This window comes from Malus domestica, chromosome 16 (genome assembly GCF_042453785.1).
Source record: "Malus domestica chromosome 16, GDT2T_hap1".
NCBI classification, from domain to species: Eukaryota; Viridiplantae; Streptophyta; class Magnoliopsida; order Rosales; family Rosaceae; genus Malus; species Malus domestica.
The window spans coordinates 922,232-945,253 of NC_091676.1; the positions used below are offsets into that span (position 1 = coordinate 922,232).

A 23,022-nucleotide genomic window follows, 5' to 3' on the forward strand; every position below is an offset into this window, starting at 1 on the left:
ATTGGTGCCTTTATAAAAGAAAAGGCAACATGACCGTTGGTTCAAAAATCGAAGAGGCACCACTCTCTGGATTTTGAAGAGGCACCACTTTCCACATGCAACATCAGCTCCTCGGGTACCACAGATAACTTTGCCAAAGATATCTGACAAAGTTTAGACATATAAATTTTGAAGGTCTAGCTACCCTACTATTACCCACAAGGGTAAAGGAACAGCACCACTGCTTGATAACTAGAAAGTTCCAATGTGTGTCAACCTCCGTGCTCCGTGGCAAGGCAGACTGGCAAAAATGCCCAACCTTTACTCACATTCGAGAAAACACTCACAACAAGATTGTTTGCTCAAAAATCGAAGAGGAACCACTCTCCAAATCTCGAGAGCCAGACTCCCAACAGGATTGCTTTCTCAAAAATCGAAGAGGCACTGTTCTTTGAATCTCGAGAGCCAGATCCCCGACAGGATTGCTTGTTTGAAAACCGAAGAGGCACCGCTCTCCGAACTTCGAGAGCCAGATTTCCTTGGATAAAGCTTGTTTGCAATCTTCACACGCAACATCAGCTTTCAAGATACCACATACCACTTTTTCAAAGCGCTTTGATAAAGTTAAAACATGTGAAGCTTGCAGCTCTCACTACATTGTTATGACCAAAAAGGGTAAAGGAATAGCATTATTACTTGCTCAAAAATCGAAGAGGCACCGCCCTCCGAATCTCGAGAGCCAGACTCCCAACAGGATTACTTTCTCAAAAATTGAAGAGGCACCGCTCTCCGAATCTCGAGAGCAGACTCCCAATAGGATTACTTTTTCAAAAATCGAAGAAGCACCGCTCTCTGAATCTCAAGAGCCAGACTCCAAACAGGATTGTTTTCTCAAAAATTGAAGAGGCACCGCTCTTTGAATCTCGAGAGCCAGATCCTCAACAGGATTGCTTGTTCGAAAACCAAAGAGGCATCGCTCTCCGAACTTCGAGAGCCAGATTTCCTTGGATAAAGCTTGTCTGCAATCTTCACATGCAACATTAGCTTTCTAGATACCACATACCACTTTTTCAAAGTGCTCTGACAAAGTTAAAACATTGAAGCTTGCAGCTCCCACTAAATTGCTACGACCAAGAAGGGTAAATGAATAACATTACTACTTGTTGTTAGGGAGACTCCTATATATGTCGACATCCATCCTCCACGGACAGGCAGACCTGCAAAAATGCTCAACCCTTCCTTATATCTGAAAGGGCATTCCCAACGAAGCATCTCAAAATACTCAGCTTTCTTCCCCCCCCAATAATACATATGCAAACTAGCCACACCAGAGCAAGAGTATCTCATATCATCAGGGTCAAAAGCAAGAGTATCCCATATCATGCTTTTTTCCTATCTTTTCCTTTGCCCTTGTTCTTACCTGCAAGAAAATGAGAAAGAGAACAATCAGTCAGCACTTGGAATCAAGCTTCCAATCAGGAACTGACTGCCTGGAACCCCTTGCCTGACTATTTACCTAGCATTGCTCTCGAGTACTCATCTTCAACATCTTATGCTTCTAGAAAAGATACCACATCTGCCTGAGGAACAGATAGAGCAAGTGATAAGGATATAAAGAAGCATGTGGAGACAAGCGCAACAAAACACGTGCCGATTCATTCACTACTTCATCAACAGCAAAAGTATCCCATATCATCAAGGTCGAACGCACTATTGATTTGATGGACTTGTTTTGACCCTCGAATTCTTGAGTCGGCCTTATACTCTGGAGGAAATCAGAAAACCCTCCAGCCCAGTTCAAGAATAAGCCTGTGCAAAGTTACTTCTTCAAAAGCAAAAGTATATCATATCATCTCTTCTCCATTTGCTTCTCCTTATCCTTGTTGCTGTTTACGACACAAGGAGAAGGAGAACAATCAACCGGAAGTCGAAGTCGAACCTCCGATCCAGGTTGCTTGCTTGGAAGTCTGATTACTTACCTTGTCTGTTACCTCTTTCAGCAAATCTCCTAGCTTGGCGACTTGGGGGATTCCTACTAAAGGGTTTTGTATCGCACTTGACCAAGCCCGAAACTACAAGTAAGCTTCAAGTGAAATTGATACATTACCTTGTGCATCTTCATCGGTTAAAGATATCACCCATGGATGGAGGAAAAGTACTTCCAGCAAAGATGCCACATCTACGTATGAGACAGATAAGGCAAGTGAAAATGATACCACACTTCGGTACTTAGAAGTTTCGTGATTACTCAATGGCTTGGATCTTGCAAGTCCCCAACCGAGGAGCTTCCCTCACTCGGGAACTTAGGGAAGCACTGTTTATACCATACTTGACCAATCCCGAAACTACTGAGCACCGGTCAACGTTATACCGTCAAGGACCCAAAAGAGTTTTCCTCCAACCAGGAGGCCAATCACAGCACGACACGTGTTGACATCAGAAGCCAATCATAGTGTGACACGTGTCGACATCATAAGCCAATCATAGTGTGACACGTGTCGACATCATAAGCCAATCACAACACGACACGTGTCAATGTCAGAATGAAACTAGAAATTCTCTTCTATAAATAAAGATCATTCTCTCACAATATTTCCTAATGTCATTTGTACTAAATCATTCACTAGTACTCACTAAAGGGGAGCTTAAACCTATGTACTTGTGTAAACCCTTCACAATTAATGAGAACTCATCTACTCCGTGGACGTAGCCAATCTGGGTGAACCACGTACATCTTGTGTTTGCTTCCCTGTCCCTATCCATTTACATACTTATTCACACTAGTGACCGGAGCAATCTAGCGAAGGTCACAAACTTAACATTTTATGTTGTACCAAAGTCCTCACTGATTTTGTGCATCAACAAATCTGATTCTGATTCCACCTCATTTCAATTCCTCCTCAATCCAATTCCTCCTCAATTCCTCTCAATTTGATTACGGATTTGTAAACGCGCCTCTTTCAATGATGCTCCTTAAAGAAGAATGCATGTGGTTGAATACCTCTTTAAGACCCGTTAGTTGGGCACTCCTACGAAACTCCAGGAGATGATATTTTTCACCTTTATATGGTCTCAAATATCCTCTCATTTGTGAATACCTCGCATCTACCAAATAATATTTTCTTGCAAATTAAAAAAAAATTGTTTGCAAATGTAATAATTATACAAAGTAAGTATGTAAAATCTTATAACAAGTATGAAAATTCCGGCAAAATAACAAGTAACAAGTAAAAACAAATGATATTGTAACAACCAATACTGTAAAACAACCAATATACTAAGGGATCAACAACAAACATATATTTGGTGTCGACGATCCTCTTCAACAAGTTTCTACTCTTAAATATGCTCGTAATTACTATTTTGATACAAATAATTAATCAGTAAGACGTACCAGTGTAAAATTAGGCTGATTATTGAGTAGTTTAGCCGAACTTCCCCTTTCCTTAATGTAAAATTATCAATGCATTAAAAAAAAACAAAAAACAAAAAAAAACTAATCAGTAAGACTTTAGTATGGGCATCTGGATCATGTAACTCGTCCGTCTTCAAGCCTGAACCGCCCAATCCCCTTTTATTCTGTCCCACCTCGTCGCCTGTGGTTCTTATCCTTTCCGTAGTGCGGTAGCTTTACTGAATATTTTCTCCAAGGCGATGAATGATGAAATGCGTTTATACACAAATTGAACAAAAGAGGAAAACATAAGAAGAAGCTCAAATGATGAATCTTTCTGCAATTAACATATACTTCAATTTATTCGACTGATCTGTATCGTTATTCTCGATCAATTTCGATCCTATTCAATGTAGACTACATGAACATCTTCTAAAATAAAAATGATATAAATTAATTGTTGGAATAACCTTAGTTATTAGTATGCATACTAGGTCACGATTTGAAATTAGATAAGAAAGACTTACCTAGTGCACGATGAAAGTATACCCCTCATTATATGATGTAGCTTTCCATGTATCCAAACTCTTATTAATTTGTATTACCAACATATTATTTCTCCTTTATCTATAACTAGTTGAATCCACATAGGATTCTTACATTAATCACATACATAAAATTAAATCACCACAAATTTGATAGGATCAGACATCGGATTTGAGGGAAATGCAGGAAGTTACAAAGAATAATTGCAGGAAATTAAACAAGGGAAGTAAATAAAAAGATTTTTATTCATTTCATTCATAGGTCTCTTTACATCAGAAAATGAGTTTAAACATATTCAAAGATAGTAGGGTTTGAGGTGGACCAATTGGTCATAGCAAAAGCCCGATAACTTAGAGTCGCATACAAATTGTAGAGGAGGTGGACCAATTGGTCATAGCAAAAGCCCGATAACTTAGAGTCGCATACAAATTGTAGAGGATGATTCTATGGAGAAGGCAAAAGTATGATTTCTCTTTCACATCGATTGCAGAGAAATATGTGAGGAACTTGTTCGCTGTCCGGAATTCGAACACAAAGCGTATGCTGCCTAACTTCACAAATGTCACACGACACCATTCTTTCCCCATCGTCTTCCTTAGCTCCACAGGGACAGTCCACGACATAATTAACTGCTCCACATTCATACATCTCTCTAACTCCACCCATCTTTTTGCTACTCCTACCCTCGAGCACAATCTTTTGACCCACCTCAACCATGCCAAAAACCAAATCTGTCCCCTTCGCATTGTTCAGATTTGCAATTGAGTCCACCACAAATCCCCTCAGCCCCCAGTAGATCTCCTTGAAATTCCTCTCCACTTCTTGCTTCAAATCATCAAATGTAGCATTGTTTTTTAACGTCACACACTCGTAGGGTTGCAATATTATTGCATTGTTGTTGTTTCTAATACTCTTACTATTATCGTCGTCATCTTCTTTGGAATTGTTTTTTAGTGTTATTGTGCAGTAGATGTTTGATTCTCCATCCATGCTTAAATATTCAACTTTCATAGGCACCACCTCGCCGCAGTAATCCTTCACGAGGTACTTGGAATTGAGAATGATCCGTACAGCCATCGGTATAGCCGAAAATATCCCGGCATTGCTCATCTTTTGGTCCTTGAGAATGTACTTGTACATGTAGAACATATCCTTCATTAACCGAAACTTCGAAAGCTTGTACCACGCAGCCTTCGCCTTCGGACTGTGCATGAGGAAACCGTCCCGATGATTAGGGGAAGCATGATTGGAGATGTCTTCTAAGCAGTACTCAAGAACTTTAGTCACTGGATTCAACGTGCGACGAACCAAGTAATTTCCTACAATGTGGTTTCCTAGTGACTTCAACACAAAATCTAGCAACCCTGTGTCGCCTACATAGGCACGGGCGGCATCCCTAACTTCTTGTCTAGATACCCACCTAAACTGAGCCCTCTTCAAGGCCTCAACAATCACCCGAGTCGCCATCTCAACTCTTTTCGAAGACCATCTACAATTCGTTTCCATCAGCATTCCCGGGTTATAGATTGGATCAATAAATGGATTTTGATGATCTGTGGGTGGCAACCGCGACTTGAGCTCTAGCATGAAATGGAAAAGGTCGCCAAGAGTGACCAAAGAATTGTCGGACAATGTGTGATACCTTGAGAAGATGAGAGCGATTTCATGGTTGGATGTGCCGAGATGGTGAATGAGCAAGCATAAGGGGATGCCTTGTAGAGCTTCAATGGCTTTTTGGTACATTTGTTGCGTGACACAAAATGTTCCACGGCCAAATTTGTAACCCCAACGACCAAACCATGGCTCGCTGTATGCTACTCCGTGGATTAGCCTCAACTCCATCCCTCTTTTATGTGCCACGTCGTTCAAACTCACTTTCCTATATCAAACAGATGTAACAAACTGTTTCATGCATGATATTTTGTTATAAAACTATTTTGTATAATGAAAATACATTAATCACAAATTTCCTTAGTAAACTATTAGCACATATATAGTTTGACTTCATATTACCTTGCACGCAATCCGGTGCATAAGCGATCCCAAAAGTCCAGGATCTGGTGACCAGCCAAGTCGTAACCGGTTTCCACCCCATTGACACACAACAAATGCCCGAAACCGTTAGAGTGAAAGACACCATGCAGCATATGACCCTCTAATTCCACTAAATTATTCATCGAGTTACCCTCGTTACGACTATTTGTTGTCGTGGGGTTCAGTAGTAGCTGGCCTCCATCGGAGGCGTTGCCACCTTTGCCATTCCAGCTGCAAGCTGCCACCATTGTGTCCGAGGAAGGCAACACAAAATGATAATTCTTATTGCATACCATATGCTGCCCCCAGCCTGAGCTATGTATATATAATCGAATAATTAGTCGTCATATAGCTAGAACATATCTGTGATTTTAAGCAAATTCATTATGTGTACATGGCCTTTATTAGCACACGAAAGACCTCAAGTATCAGTAAATACGGTTCAAATAGCAGTTTGTATTTTCAAATTAGAAAATGAAAATAAACTTAGAGATGGGGGGAGTAATTGAAACTTTACCAACGTATTGGCATTGCTTGCAATGGTGATTGAGCGATGCCTCGATAGGTTCTTCGATGACAAATAGCACGACGTGGCCAGGAGCATGGCGATGAACTTGGAGCTGAAACGACCAGCATTGCATGCCATGGCCAGCTAGGTTACCCTCAACATGCCCATATTCAAGGAGAGACTTAACATTTTCCCTGAATGACGATCCTACCAACCCTACCGGGTACCCGTTTTCGCCAAAACTCCTGAACCTAAATACCCTCTCACCTCTCTTCCTCTTCTTGCACCCACTTAACTGACTCAAGTCCAAATGGGACGCCATTAATGTGTTAATCGGGATTAGGCAACAAAGGAAGATTATATAGGCATGTATATATGAAAACGAAGAAGAAGCATGATCAAACAATCTAATTAACATATTATTAGGAGGTCACTGATCGTTTAAGGAAGTAATTAAACTAGTTTAGATATACTGCAGCTAGATCATGCACAAGATTTGTGCCTGGAAATAAAATTGGGGAATGGAGCAACCCAAAAGAGCCCTTTCATCAGCTTATCTGCATGATATATTTTCAAAATTAGGGTTGCCATTTCTGTCGCGGCAACATATGGAAGAAAAGGAGGTTAGGAGTAAATTATAGGAAGCATGCTTTTGACAATGCAAAGTGTTTCACCATTGGTGTATGACTTTATGTTCCGCCATTTTCTACTCACCTGGGATTTATGCATGTAATGATATATATATTATAAGTAAATATATATTTCTTAGAAGTAGGGATATGGACAAAACATAAACGCAAAATTTCTTGCCCAACTACCCTTCTTGGGGCAATTATAAATTTATTAACTAATTTATAGGCTTTTTTGGGTGTACTTCAACTTCAATCACGTGATGTTATTATTTCAGTTAAATTATATCGCCTACAATTATTATAACATGTACAATGATACATCACATGATTTATTGTTTTCAGCACCCGTAATTTATCGCAAAAGAGATGCCCGTTTCTTTTCCGTTACTTGAAAACATGCATGAGAGAACTTTGATTGATTTCCATAGTTTGAATAGCTAGGCAACATTTTTTTTGTTTTGGAACAAGAACAAGGCATGCTAGTTAGGGAATTGGATCCTCTCCTGAGCAGGAAATCAGGATCCTCTTGACCCACTATTTTTTAGAGGGGTCCCCTATTTGTAACTGTTTAATCAAAATTCAACGACCTGTGTTATTGAGTCAGGAAGATCCTAATCTCTTGCTCAGGAGGGGATCCAATTCCGCCAGTTTGTCCTCCATTAACAAAGATGTTATCAATGTGCTTTGAGTTCAGCTTCTCGTAATCATAGTTTTCAGGGTTGTTCAGGCCCAATCATATTTGGAGTTTGGTCTTGTGTGGTTTTGGGCTTTCATTTTAGCTTAAGTTTTTAGGCCTAATTTTTATCCTTCTTTTTAATAGGAATTTTCATCATCTTACTAATTTTTATTTTGTTTGTCAAACAATAGATTTTGTTAAATTAGATGTTAGATTAGCCAGTTCGAACTCACACCATCATGCAAGAGTTCAACTCTTTTTCACCAATGTGGTAAAGGGCCATTTGCATCATCTTGTTATTTATAATTTTATACTATTTAGGAGAAAAATATGTCTATAAATTTAAAACAATTTGATAAGTTCTAAACAAATTGGGGTAGTGCAGATCTAAGTTTAATTAAATTGTTTAGAACAATGTTGCTATTTATAAAATAGAACATATATATTTGGTTCAAAATCTAATTCAATCTTTGCATACAACATACAAAAAGAAATGACTCGATTAGTTAACCAAAAATCTTGCTCTAATCATCTATTTGTATCATTTCTCTAATAAAGATGGAACTCACAGACGTTGACGGGCCTAACACTTAATTAACACATTCGAGTACGTTTACATTCTAATGATGAGTATGATGTAAATTATTAACAGTCTGGTTTTTTTTTTGTCTTTACTAATACATCGAAATAAAATTAAAAAAATTGGATCACACATTAATCAATAATCTCATACCATTTTTTGATGATCTCATCCTTGGTAAGCAAATATTAAACAAACCAAGTGTTTTTTTCTAACTCACGACTCCTCCGATTCTAAATAAATCTATCATTAGAGTAGGTAATTAGTTTCCACACCCTACTTTTTCTTGATTTGAGTTTCCATCAAACTTTTTCCATATGCATGTCAACATTCCAAAGCCATGGATGTACCAAAATAAAGTTTGAATTTTTTAAATATATAATTTTAAAAGCCTCAATTATTATTTTGTTAGATTCAAAAATATTTTGTCATCTACTCGTAGTTTGTAGGGTGTGCCCTGTAGGCCTAGAACAGAATTCAACGTTCTCATATACCCAATCACTTCAATGTCTTCGCTTAATTACAAGTACACGTTGTTACTCTCAGGGTTTTGACACTTGGAATATTTATTCTTTGCGGAACCGACTTATACCTCGCAAGGCGCCTACTATTCTTCATGTACTTTGGTCTCCTCTTTGGTTTCCTTAGATTAAGCTTAATACATATAGTTTGTCTAAAGGAAATCATGATCCTGCTGCTTGTGGAGGAGTTTTCAGGAATTGTCATGATCGATTTCTTGGAGGTTTCTCTCAATGGATTGGTCATCACAACTTTTCTTTTTTTCTTTTTTTTTTTGTATAATTCTTAGCAATCATTATTGGTGTAGATTTTGCATATCAACGAGATTAACATTGTCTTTGGTTAGAAAGTAACAATTCTAGTGTTATTTCTGCTCTTCAATCGTTTGATTTTGATCCTCCTTGACCTCTTCGTACGCAATGGTCTATTTATTTAGATTGCATTTGGAAAAATGATTTTCTATGCATCTCACATATATCGAGAAGGAAATCTTGTTGCAAACAATTTTGCTAACATGGGTTTGTCTTCTCCATCTTTAACATGACATGATTGCTGCTTTGTTTTTAGACTACGTTGGCTTGTCTGGCTGCCGCTTCTCAAGTTAATGTACATCTCAGCATTCAGGTTTGTCTCACTTTCTTGTTGTTTTCCTAACTTTATGGTGTTATTCGACTTGTTTTGCAGGTTTAGACCTTTAGATTTGATTTTAGAGGGGTTAGGTTTCAAGTACCTTTTTCTTTGTATCATTCTTGTTTTTGTTTCTAGAAGGGTAAAATGTATGTCCCCTTTTTTCATGTATTCTTTTTTGTTGCATTTGTGTTATAAGGGATAAGGTTTATATTCCTCAATTAGGTCTAACTTATTATTTATCAACAAAATTTTTCTCGTTTTCTCAAAAAAATTTGGGAGTTTTATTTTTATTTTTATTATTATTATTATTATTGGTAGAATTAGGAGTTTTATTGTCACAAAGCATTTCCACTGTTTTTTTTCTTTCCGATTCAACTTCGACTGTTCAATTCAACATAATTGCATCATATTTTTAACCCAAACAAAAAAGAAGAAAAAGCATAAGATATATCAAATTTAATTAATTAATTAATTAACTAACTTATCCATGGGGGGGCCTTTAGATTTTATCTTATTTTAAAGTGACAGCTATAACTTACAAGTTTGATGGATACCCCATTTTTAGGTTATCTTTCTTTCTGTCTCTCTCTTTCTCATTTTTAGGGCTTTCTCTCTCCTCTCTCCTCTCTCCTCTCTCCTCTCTCCTCTTTCCTATCTCTATCTCAGAAGTTTCTCTCTCCTTCTCTCTCAGGTTTCTCTCTCCTCTCTCCTCTCTCTCTCTCTCTCTCCAGAAGGGCAAAACCCTAAAGAGCCGTTTACACCCACCCAAGTAAGTTTTCTCTCTCCTTGCTGCTCTCTCACTGTCTCTCTCCCTTTCTAAAATTTGAATATATGGGTCCTTATACTATTAACCTGCCATTTACATTCTTATGCATATTTATTTATTTGAAAGCTTCAAACTTTATTATGAATTTGTTATTTTTTCTCCTTATTATGCCCAGATCTCAGATCCCAATTTCTCAGATTAGGAAACCCTAATTTGTTGTATTTGCTTTTGGATTGAAATTCAGATCTGGGTGATGGTCTGTTTACTTGGGTTCTGTTTGGTTGCTGAGAAAGTGTATGAAATGCACAAAATTTTTTATCCTGGGATTCGCATGTTTATTGATTCGGATTGGAGGGATTTCACTTTTTTAGAACTAAGCCATTGGATGAAAATATGTGCATACTTATTACCAATTGCATGTTTGCAGTTTAAATTTTTGTTCTTTTAGATCTGAAAGGGGGATTAGGAAAGATCAATAAGATTTGTAACTTTGTAATTTCCTTCTTGTTCTCAGCTGTCAAAAAATTGCTAAATCTTTAATTTAATGGGAAGATCCAATATTTGGCAGATGATATTGTTTATAATTTTGCCTCGTTGGTCCTCATTTGTGATTGGATTGAGCTATATGCTTTGTTTCTCTGTTTGTATGTGTTTTTGTATTATTGCTATCCTGTTGTTTTCGATTTCTATGGCCTCGGAGGGCTATAAGGTGGTAAGTTTTAATGTTGTTCAAAGACTTTCATTAGAGGGCCTATGCGAGACTAAACGATGTTTGTTTGTCTTGTTGAATCCGTAGCTCTCATGGATGATGATGCATTGAACATGCGCAATTGGGGTTACTATGAGCCATCTTTTAAAGGTCATCTTAGCCTGCAGCTCATGTCAAGCATGGCAGAGCGCGACATTAAACCTTTTGCCCCTGGGCGCGATCCTGCAGTCATGGTTAGCGCCAACGGAGCTTATCACCCTCGGGATTGTGTTGTATCAGACGCTCAGCTTCCTATGAACTATATGAGGGAGAGTTGGGTAAACCAGCGAGATAAATTTCTCAATATGATGCCTGCCAATCCTAACTATGCTGCTGTTCTTCCGGAAACTTCAGGAGCTCATTCCTTGCAGATCTTACAGCCACCGGAAGCGTCAAGGGATGAGCGGGTGGGTAGGATGGAAGAGCCAGTTGTCCCTAAGGAAGGTGGCACCTCAAAGAAAAGACAGGGTGGGGGTGCACCAAAAGCCCCAAAAGCGAAAAAGCCCAGGAAGCCAAAGGATAATGCCAATCCTTCAGTTCCTCGTGTGAAGCCAGCAAAGAAGAGTTTGGACGTTGTGATAAATGGGATTAACATGGATATCTCTGGTATTCCAATTCCCGTCTGCTCATGCACTGGAGCTGCACAACAGTGTTATAGGTGGGGGTGTGGTGGTTGGCAATCTGCTTGTTGCACCACAAATGTATCTATGTATCCTCTGCCAATGAGTACGAAGCGACGCGGGGCAAGAATAGCTGGAAGAAAAATGAGTCAGGGTGCTTTCAAGAAGGTGCTGGAGAAGCTTGCAGCTGAAGGTTATAATTTTGCTAACCCAATTGATCTAAGGTCTCACTGGGCAAAACATGGTACCAACAAGTTCGTCACTCTCAGGTAGAGTTACTACGTTGGTAACCATTAGTGGGACTTACATTGCATTTGGTCTATTTCACCTGTATATATTTATGTGGCCTTTTGCAGAGATCTTTCAGATACTTTGTAGTCATTTAATTTTCAGTCAGGATGGATGATACTTGTTCTTAAAATTTGGAATTGTTCTTTTTGTTAATTTTTTTCCTTTCGGCTTCTGTTAATGGCTGACTTTTCTTCTGGCCACCAGGATTATATGGATGAGTTGTTATTTATTGAATTGTTTTTGGTTAGGATTCAATCTCCGTTTAATCTAATGTTCGCAATATTTGGCACTGAATGCTCTTTTTTTTTCTTATTAATCTGTTGTTGTCAACAGTGTAGTTTTCAATGTGAATTGCATCTCTGGCTTATATCTACTTTGTTCCGTATCACGATCGCTTTTCAATTTTTATACTCTTGGTTTTGCCTAGTTTGATAAGTGTCAATATTTGTGTGTTTCAAGCGTTGTACTCGTACATCGTGTATGTTTTCCGTCAGAGAGGAAAGTTTTGTATGAGAAAAATAGGAACTAGAGAAGTGACAGGTTTAGGAAAGGGATTTAGAGTCTAATACGTGGACGTTGCTGTGTGTCTTCCATGTCTTTTACTTTCGTTTCTAACATTGACGATTGCCTTAAGGAGGAAACTGAGAGTTCGATCGGAGGTTCATCGATAGTACTGTTGTCTTGCGGAACCTGGTTGAGGTAGTACATCAAAAGATTACAAGTAGATGGAGAGACCATTTACAAGCAATCCTCAACTGGAAGATCCAAAATGAAGTTAGGTGGACTCGGTAGCCATTCGCAGTGGGAGCCGAGTTGGTTGATGGGCAACTGTGTTTGCTTGGCGATGAACATGGAACACAAATCTTCAGTGATAGATGGAAGAAAAGCCTTTGTGTCCTCCACTAACTGGGCGATGGATGAACAGTTAGGGGAAGGATCTGCTAGCGCTCCCAGAATCTGAAGAGAATCACCTTCGATTACTAGATTTTTTAAAACCCCTTGTCGCCGCCCAAACCACACACCCCCTGGATGCCAAGGCTTCTGCGTGGAGAGGGGACGAGACATTATGAAAGTTCCGACGGGCGGGCGCCACAAAGATCCCCGCGTCGTCTCTCACAATGATGCCTACACCTCCCAAATCTTTTTAAAGTGATGTCAATGAGATGAGTTTATGTGAGATCAGGACATGTATGAAGAGTCTCTGCATTGTACTTGAAGCTGGACTTTGGAGGTTCAGCGTATACAAATATGGCGGTCAATAACGAAAGTGAAGGGATTATTAAGGTGCAAAGATTATGAAATATGGTGGCAATTAACGTCACAGTGACGGTGTAGATGTGTTTAGACAGGAAAGATTACTGGCCATGAACTGAGACAAAAGCAGAGTTAGCGGCTCGAAACTTTTCTTGAAACTCAAATTCCGCCATTTAACTTCCTAACACTCGATTTTTGCTCCACATTGTCTTTTCTGTCTGGTCTGTAAATTTGCTGAGCGGCGTGAAGATTACTTATGTGGCGTCAATGTGGTAGAAAGGAAAGTATTTTGGTCAAAACATAGAAAATTTAAAGAAATGAAAAAGAAAAAAAAATGCAAATTCCATCTCCTCCCCGTGCCTTCTTCGGTTCTTCACCTCTCTCTTCCTTTTCTTCTTAGGGGTGATAATTTTAACCGTTAAACTCGATAATCGTGGATAACCGTCCGAATATATTAGATTTGGGTATATTTTGGGTCGGAAAAAAACCGTGAATATTATTCAGTTATAGTTTTGGATATGATTATGTGGGTCTTCGATCCATTTCCGTACCCGAATCTGAAATTAATAATATATAATATAATTATGTATAATATTAAAGTATTATATAATATATGTATATTCATTATTCACTTAATCTATTACCTTGAGAATACAAAAATTGCATTGTATGAGTTGCATTTTGTGGTAAAGTTCAAAAGTTTTATTATGAATCCAAAACTATGAGAATTTATGGTATTTATGAGAGTTATCAAAGATCAATCAATATTATCAATGTTTAGCTTTAATTTTTATTCTCCACAAGATCCATTAATTAAATCATTTTATACATCAAATATTTAATGACGAAATTAATACTAAATTATCATGCGTCATCCGGTAAGTATGGTTATGGATAGTACTAGATAGTTAATTTGCGGTTATAAATATGATTAATTTTCGTAGTTATGGGATGAATATAGTATTTCTGTCTTCAAACCGGTCCGTTGCCATCCCCAACCCCCCTCCTCCCCCGCCCCCCCCCCCAACAATTTGGATCATTTCCTGAGCAGAGGGTCCGAATCCTATTGACCAAGCAACAAGGACTGTTGGATCAAAATCCAACGGCTACCATTAGAGCAGTGCAAGCTCTGAACTTGAACATTGGAGTGGTGGCTATGGTGGTTGGTCCGAGTATCGATCAATATCTACGAGACTAAAAATCGTATATTCGACAAAATCTCAAAATATTGTCAATGATTCAACAATTGGGATTTGTATCTTCATCATTTCGACCAATTTCTAAATATAATAACAACACCAGAAGAAATTGTATAATATAGACTACAGTACCTACATATTCCAGATAATAATTCACAGATGGCATACTTGCACATACATAATGTCAATTCATCAAATTAATATGATGATTAACAAGTAAAACAAAACAAAAAAAGAATCACGAAGAAATCAAGCTCAAAAAATTAATCTATAACAGTAAGGCTCAACGGGGAAGGATATAAGATCCACAAAAATTGGGAGAACATGTTTGATGAATTAAGCTGCGCACGGGGACAAGGGAATTAATCAAACTCTTTCCAACATTTTTAACCACAACAAAAACAACAACAATTATAGTCAGAAACTAATCAAATCTGGAAGAACTTGGTGGTTATGTGCAGCATGTACTGGATGATGATACGGTATTATATTTTTCGACGACGGCGCAAAAGGGTTTCTATATTGTCCTTGTACCCCGACCCCGATAGCACTATTGCTCGTATTACTGTAGCTGTATCCGCTCACATCCGAGAAACCTGATGTATCTGCGCTCACCCAGCTGATTAAATCCTCTTCAAACACCTCCCATTTGTCCGTAATTATCGTCTTGGATTTCTTCGACGTCGGTTTCTGCATGGCCACGATCGCCTTATTGTCCTCCTTTTTCTGAGCCGCTGCCATCCGATCGCATTCCACGAAGCTTTCCTCCATTTTCGACGCTTGGTTGATTATCCGTTCCAGGTCTCTGATGTCCTCTTCCGGAATCTGTTCGACTTTAGGACAATCCGCCGTGCTGAGGATGCCCATATCCATGCAGTATTCGAGGTATAAAGAGAGCTCCTCCCCTTGAACCGCCGCCTTCTGAACAACCCCGAGCGCCATCTGCGCCTCCTGTTTGCCTGGCGAAGCGTAAATCCTCAACAGCACTCCGGCAATCCCTTTAGAGACTCTGCTGTACACGTCGAAGATCTCCGTCAGTAAACATATCATTGCTTCGGAAATAAGATAAACCTTGTTGTTATTGTATGTGTGATTAGTGCGATGCGGACTGATCGCTTCGGGCTTGATCTCGAGGAGCATATCGAGCAACGACTGCCACTTTTGCAACCGCCCGAGCTCCTCCAGCAGAGGCGGCTCCTCCTGATCGGATTTTCTGTTGTTCTTCTTCACCAACGTGCTAAAAAACGCGGATCTCTGATCCAAGTACATAAAATACGCGCGAACAAACGCGTCGTAGGCCCACGTTTTGCTGGGCTTAGAATGTTTGTCGCAGAAGTTGGAGAGGTCGAACGGCAGCCGCCCTATCTTTTGGACGGAGGGGATTTTGCAGCAGAAAATGCCGTGCATGAGCATTAGGCCTTTGAGGGCGACGACCCAAGAGCGAGTTTTTTCCATGCGCGTGGAGAGCGCGTAAAGGAGGGGCTTGTGGTAGAGCGGAGAGGTGCGGACCCATTGGTACACCCTGTGGAAATTCTTGTAATCGACGGTGGTCTCGTCGTGGCTGGTGGCTTTGATGATGATGGCCTCCAAATCAGGGTTGCGGAGCGACGTTCGCCGTGAGATGACGGCCACCCAGATGCTGTTCCGGTCTTTGATTAGCCCGGCAGCCTTTTTCCACAGTTTCATTTCCCCACCCCTCTCTCTCACTCTCTCTCTCTCTCTCTCTCTCTAATTCTAATTGGTCACCAGCACCTTCTCATGAAAACCCTCCTTACCCTTGTTTTAGCACTCTAATTACATTGTTTTTTTGTTTTTTTTTTTCAATTTTCCAATTTGGACCTTTGGAGATGGGAGGATTTGGACAGCCTATGGCTATATTTGGGAGGTGAGTAAATTGGGAACATCTTTTTTAAGTGATTTTTGTTGAGTTTTGTTTTGTGATTGCTTTTATTGGACTTGTTTTAAAGGTAGGCTATGCTTCTCACACGTTAATTAACACGCTTCTATTTTCAAGAGAAAATAGTATACTACATATATATACCCCAATAGGCCAGAGGGGCTTTATATGATATGAACCATGATGATGATGAATGACTGAAATTAAATATTTTAGAATGACCACTTATAACGGTTAGATCTTTAGTTAAGGATTCAATAATTAAGAATTTAATGACTACGGATCTCCCAATCCGTATGCTAGACAAACTCACTTGTAATAATGATATTTAGACGTACCAATTATGACCACGTCTCTGATACATGTTAAGGAAATCATAACTTGTGAGATCTATATGTATTAGAAAGTTAGTCTCCAAAGTGATCAGTTTTGTTTGTTTAAATGTCTTTGATGAGTAGCTTGAGCTTAAAAATTCAATAATATTTATGTAAGTCAACAAATTGTAAAATAATGCACATGCAAGTGATAAACTATGATTGAAAATAGTACATGAGACAACAAAGTCTTCTAACGATCACGTTGTAGATACACTCTGTGTTTTGTGGAGGGGACAGCATAATGTATTTGCGTTGAATGAACAAATTAGGGTTAACTGTATTTTACACCACAAAATTTGAGTTATTTGCGAAAAGAGATATGAGGTTTAAAATTTTGCATTTTAAATCACGTTTTTTAATCGTACCAATTTAACATCTTCGTTAATTTCACCATCTAATTAGACGTTAAATACTAATGTGATATATATTGGTGTAATTTAAAACCCACGTACATAGTGATGACCTCAAAACCTTATGATGTAAAATGCAGGTAACCCAACAAATTAATTGAGCAACAACAACAACAACAACAACAACAAAGCCTTTTCCCACTAAGTGGGGTCGGCTATATGAATCCTAGAACGCCATTGCGCTCGGTTTTGTGTCATGTCCTCCGTTAGAACCAAGTACTCTAAGTCTTTTCTTAGAGTCTCTTCCAAAGTTTTCCTAGGTCTTCCTCTACCCCTTTGGCCCTGAACCTCTGTCCCGTAGTCACATCTTCGAACCGGAGCGTCAGTAGGCCTTCTTTGCACATGTCCAAATCACCGGAACCAATTTTCTCTCATCTTTCCTTCAATTTCGGCCACTCCTACTTTACCTCGAATATCCTCATTTCCAATCTTATCATTTCTTGTGTGCCCACACATCCCACGAAGCATCCTCGTCTCCGCCACACCCATTTTGGGTACGTGTTGATGCTTCACCGCCCAACATTCTGTGCCATACAACATCGCTGGCCTTATTGCCGTCCTATAAAATTTTCCCTTGAGCTTCAGTGGCCTACGACGGTCACACAACCCGCCGGATGCACTCTTACACTTCATCTATCCAACTTCTATTCTATGGTTGAGATCTCTCTCTAATTCTCCGTTCTCTTGCACGATATATCCTAGGTAGCGAAAACGGTCGCTTTTTGTGATATTCGCTAGATTGCTCCGATCATTAGTGTGGATAAGTATATAAATGGATATAGATAGGAAAGCAAACACAAGATGTACGTGGTTCACCCAGATTGGCTACGTCCACGGAATAAAGGAGTTCTCATTAATTGTGAAGGGTTTACACAAGTACATAGGTTTCAGCTTTCCTTTAGTGAGTACAGGTGAATGATTTAGTACAAATGACATTAGGAAATATTGTGGGAGAATGATCTCGTAATCACGAAACTTCTAAGTATCGGAATGTGGTATCGTCTTGACTTGCCTTATCTGTCTCATAGGTAGATGTGGCATCTTCTCTGGAAGTACTCTTCCTCCATCCAGGGGTGGTATCTTTAACTGGTGGAGATGCACAAGGTAATGTATCAATTTCACTTGAAGCTTACTTGTAGTTTCAGGCTTGGTCAAGCGCGATACAAACCATGTAGTAGGAGTCCCTCAAGTTGCCGAGCTAGGGGATTTGCTGAAAGAGGTGACAGACAAGGTAAGCAATCAGAGCTCCGGCTGATTGTTCACATTCTCCCTATCTTGCAGGCAGCATGAAGGATAAAGAGAAGAAAAATGAGAAGAGATGATATGGGATACTTTTGCTTTTGAAGAAGTAACTTTCCACAGGCTTATTCTTGAACTGAGCTGGAGGGTTTTCTGGTTTCCTCCAGAGTATAAGGCCGACTGAAGAATTTGAGGGTCAAAACAAGTCCATCAAATCTAGAGTACGTTCGACCCTACTGATATGGGATACTTTTGCTTTGACAGAGTAATGGATGTATCGGCACGTGTGCTGTTACGCTTGTCTCCACATGCTTCCTTGTATCCTTCTCACTTGCCCTATCTGTTCCTCAGGCAGATGCGGTATCTTCCCTGGAAGCATAAGATGTTGAAGATGAGTACTCGAGAGCAATGCCAGGTAAGTAAGTTCCAGGCAGTCAGTTCCTGGCTGGAAGCTTGATTCCAAGTGCTGACTGATTGCTCTCTTTCTCCTTGTCTTGCACGTAAGAACAAGGCCAAAGGAAAAGACAGGGAAAAAGCATGATATGGGATACTCTTGCTTTTAACCCTGGTGATATGAGATATTCTTGCTCTAGTATAACTTGTTTGCAGAGGTATTATCGGGGGGAAAGAAAGCTGAATATTTCGAAAGGCTTCGTTGAGAGTGCCCTCTCATATATGAGGAAGGGTTGAGCATTTTTGCAGGTCTGTCTGTCCGTTGGGGATGGAGGTTGACATATATAGGAGTCTCCTTAACAACAAGTAGTAATGCAATTCCTTTACCCTGTCAGAGCACTTTGAAAAAGTGGTCTGTGGTATGTGGAAAGCTGATGTTGCGTGTGAAGATTACAGACAGCTTTATCCAAGGAGATTCGGCTCTTGTAGTTGGGAAAGTGTTGCCTCTTCGGTTTTCGAACAAGCAATCCTATCAGGGATCTGGCTCTCGAGATTCGGAGAACGATGTCTCTTCGATTTTTGAGAAAGCAATCATGCTGGGGGTCTGGCTCTCGAGATTTGGAGAACGGTGTCTCTTCGATTTTTGAGAAAGTAATCATGTTGGGAGTTTGGCTCTCGAGATTGGGAGTGTTTTCTCGAATGTGAGTAAAGGTTGGGCATGTTTGCTAGTCTACCTTGCCACGAAGCACAGAGGTTAACACACAGGGACTTTCCAATTATCTAGCAGTGATACTGTTCCTTTACCCTTGTGGGTAATAATATGGGGTAGCTAGACCTTCAAAATTTATGTGTCTAAACTTTGTTAGTGCTGTTTCTTTGCTATTCTTTTACCCGTCTTGGTCAGAGCGATGTAGTGGAAGCTGCAAGCTTCACGTGCTCAACTTTGGCAGAGAACTTTGGCAAAGTTATCTGTGATACACATGAGCTACTATTGCGTGTGGGAAGTGGGTGATTGAACAGTAAGACTCATGTGCTTTCTACTTCACCAGAAGTCTTCGACAGAATGCCCATAATTTCCGCAAAGCTGAGTGTGCGTGTGACAGGTGCTGCCAAGGCTGGAAAAGTAGGTGCCTCTTCGATTTCTGAGATCGGCCCTCGTGGTCTCTGAGCAGCCCAACTTTTGAGAAAGCAAGCGCCTCTTCGATTTCTGAGATCGGCCTTCGTGGTCTTTGAGCAGCCCAACTTTTGAGAAAGCAGACGCCTCTTCGATTTCTGAGATCGACCCTCGTGGTCTCTGAGCAGCCCAGCTTTTGAGAAAGCAAACGCCTCTTCGATTTCTGAGCAGGCGCCTCTTCGATTTTTGAAGCTCCGTCGAGTGCAGATTTTTATAGGGGCTGGCATTAAGTTCCAAAGCACACTTGAATCTCCACCAGTAGAAGCTCCATTCTTACACTTCTAAGATCTTGATTTGTTCGACCTCTTCTCTCTTCAACACCTTTGAAAATGTCTGGCCCCTCCGACCGTCGTTTTGACTTGAACCTTGTTGAAGAGGCAGCCCCGCCTTCTCCAGACAACATATGGCACCCATCATTCGTCTCCCCTACTGGTCCTCTTACCGTTGGGGATTCCGTTATGAAGAATGATATGACCGCTGCGGTGGTGGCCAGGAACCTTCTCACTCCCAAAGATAACAGACTACTTTCCAAACGATCTGATGAGTTAGCTGTTAAGGATTCTCTGGCTCTCAGTATTCAGTGTGCAGGTTCTGTGTCTAATATGGCCCAACGCCTATTTGCTCGAACCCGCCAAGTTGAATCATTGGCGGCTGAAGTGATGAGTCTCAAACAGGAGATTAGAGGGCTCAAGCATGAGAATAAACAGTTGCACCGTCTCGCACATGACTATGCTACAAACATGAAGAGGAAGCTGGACCAGATGAAGGAATCTGATGGTCAGGTTTTACTTGATCATCAGAGATTTGTGGGTTTGTTCCAAAGGCATTTATTGCCTTCGTCTTCTGGGGCTGTACCGCGTAATGAAGCTCCAAATGATCAACCTCTGATGCCTCCTCCTTCTAGGGTTCTGTCCAGTACTGAGGCTCCGAATGATCCCCCTCCGATGCCTTCTCTTTCTGGGGCTCTACCGACTGCTGCGACTTCTCCTAAGCAACATTTGTGAAGGCTCTCTCTTGTTTGTTTATTTTGACTCATGTATATGTACATATTTGTAGCTTATCGGGGATATCAATAAATAAGCTTTCCTTCATTTCAACGTATTGTGTTAAATACACCAAAGCCTTCTTCGCTAAGTTCTTTGAATTTTCTTTTGTTGGAGCTTTGTGAGTGGAGCATGTAGGTTGAGGTAGTGTTCCCTTAATTTCCTGAGTGACGAAAACTTCTCGGTTGGAGACTTGGAAAATCCAAGTCACTGAGTGGGATCGGCTACATGAATCTTAGAACGCCATTGTGCTCGGTCCTGTGTCATGTCCTTCGTTAGATCCAAGTACTCTAAGTCTTTTCTTAGGGTCTCTTCCAAAGTTTTCCTAGGTCTTCCTCTACCCCTTCGGCCCTGAACCTCTGTCCCATAGTCGCATCTTCTAATCGGAGCGTCAGTAGGCCTTCTTTGCACATGTCCAAACCACCGTAACCGATTTTCTCTCATCTTTCCTTCAATTTCGGCTACTCCTACTTTACCCCGGATATCCTCATTCCTAATCTTATCCTTTCTCGTGTGCCCACACATCCAACGAAGCATCCTCATCTCCGCTACACCCATTTTGTGTACGTGTTGATGCTTCACCGCCCAACATTCTGTGCCATACAGCATCGCCGGCCTTATTGCCGTCCTATAAAATTTTCCCTTGAGCTTCAGTGGCATACGGCGGTCACACAACACGCCGGATGCACTCTTCCACTTCATCCATCCAGCTTGTATTCTATGGTTGAGATCTCCATCTAATTCTCCGTTCTTTTGCAAGATAGATCCTAGGTAACGAAAACGATCGCTCTTTGGTATTTCTTGATCACCGATCCTCACCCCTAACTCGTTTTGGCCTCCATTTGCACTGAACTTGCACTCCATATATTCTGTCTTTGATCGGCTTAGGCGAAGACCTTTAGATTCCAACACTTCTTTCCAAAGGTTAAGCTTTGCATTTACCCCTTCCTGAGTTTCATCTATCAACACTATATCGTCTGCGAAAAGCATACACCAAGGAATATCATCTTGAATATGTCCTGTTAACTCATCCATTACCAACGCAAAAAGGTAAGGACTTAAGGATGAGCCTTGATGTAATCCTACAGTTATGGGAAAGCTTTCAGTTTGTCCTTCATGAGTTCTTACGGCAGTCTTTGCTCCTTCATACATATCCTTTATAGCTTGGATATATGCTACTCGTACTCCTTTCTTCTCTAAAATCCTCCAAAGAATGTCTCTTGGGACCCTATCGTACGCTTTCTCCAAATCTATAAAGACCATGTGTAAATCTTTTTTCCCATCTCTATATCTTTCCATCAATCTTCGTAAGAGATAGATTGCCTCCATGGTTGAGCGCCCTGGCATGAACCCGAATTGGTTGTCCGAAACCCGTGTCTCTTGCCTCAATCTATGCTCAATGACTCTCTCCCAGAGCTTCATTGTATGACTCATTAGCTTAATACCCCTATAGTTCATGCAATTTTGTACGTCGCCCTTATTCTTGTAGATAGGCACTAAAGTGCTCGTTCGCCACTCATTTGGCATCTTCTTCGTTTTCAAAATCCTATTGAAAAGGTCAGTGAGCCATGTTATACCTGTCTCTCCCAAAACTTTCCACACTTCGATTGGTATCTCGTCTGGGCCTATTGCTTTTCTTTGCTTCATCTTCTTCAAAGCTACAACCACTTCTTCCTTCCGGATTCGACGATAAAAAGAGTAGTTTCTACACTCTTCTGAGTTACTCAACTCCCCTAAAGAAGCACTCCTTTCATGTCCTTCATTGAAAAGATTATGAAAATAACCTCTCCATCTGTCTTTAACCGCATTCTCTGTAGCAAGAACTTTTCCGTCCTCATCCTTGATGCACCTCACTTGGTTTAGGTCCCTTGTCTTCTTTTCCCTTGCTCTAGCTAGTTTATAGATATCCAACTCTCCTTCTTTGGTATCTAGTCGTTTATACATATCGTCGTAAGCCGCTAACTTAGCTTCTCTCACAGCTTTCTTCGCCTCTTGCTTCGCTTTTCTATACCTTTCACCATTTTCATCAGTCCTATCCTTGTATAAGGCTTTACAACATTCCTTCTTAGCCTTCACCTTTGTTTGTACCTCCTCATTCCACCACCAAGATTCC

At 40.3% G+C, this 23,022-nt stretch overlaps 3 protein-coding genes across 4 annotated transcripts; 1 reads left to right on the forward strand and 2 right to left on the reverse strand.

The window, feature by feature from the left end:
• Positions 1–4,146: 4,146 nt before the first annotated feature.
• On the reverse strand, positions 4,147–6,783 carry LOC103411908 (PHD finger protein MALE STERILITY 1). Its single transcript, XM_029096193.2, has 3 exons — positions 6,471–6,783; positions 5,933–6,263; positions 4,147–5,798 (listed from the first exon to the last, which is right to left on the reverse strand). The coding sequence occupies exons 1-3, from the start codon at positions 6,781–6,783 to the stop codon at positions 4,364–4,366; spliced, it is 2,079 nt and encodes a 692-aa protein (XP_028952026.2). The 3' UTR covers positions 4,147–4,363.
• Positions 6,784–10,026: 3,243 nt separating this feature from the next.
• Positions 10,027–12,170, forward strand: LOC103411906 (protein BASIC PENTACYSTEINE2-like). 2 transcript variants are annotated; one of them, XM_008350520.4, is made up of 2 exons: positions 10,027–10,267; positions 11,061–12,170. In XM_008350520.4, the coding sequence occupies exon 2, from the start codon at positions 11,066–11,068 to the stop codon at positions 11,903–11,905; it is 840 nt and encodes a 279-aa protein (XP_008348742.1). In that variant the 5' UTR covers positions 10,027–10,267; positions 11,061–11,065; the 3' UTR covers positions 11,906–12,170. The 2 variants fall into 2 exon arrangements, with proteins under 2 accessions (XP_008348742.1, XP_008348741.1); XM_008350519.4 differs by lacking the exon at positions 10,027–10,267 and having other exon boundaries at positions 10,276–12,170.
• A 2,455-nt stretch (positions 12,171–14,625) lies between these two features.
• On the reverse strand, positions 14,626–16,266 carry LOC103411905 (putative clathrin assembly protein At1g25240). Its single transcript, XM_029096441.2, has one exon. The coding sequence runs from the start codon at positions 16,060–16,062 to the stop codon at positions 14,794–14,796; it is 1,269 nt and encodes a 422-aa protein (XP_028952274.1). The 5' UTR covers positions 16,063–16,266; the 3' UTR covers positions 14,626–14,793.
• Positions 16,267–23,022: the final 6,756 nt, after the last annotated feature.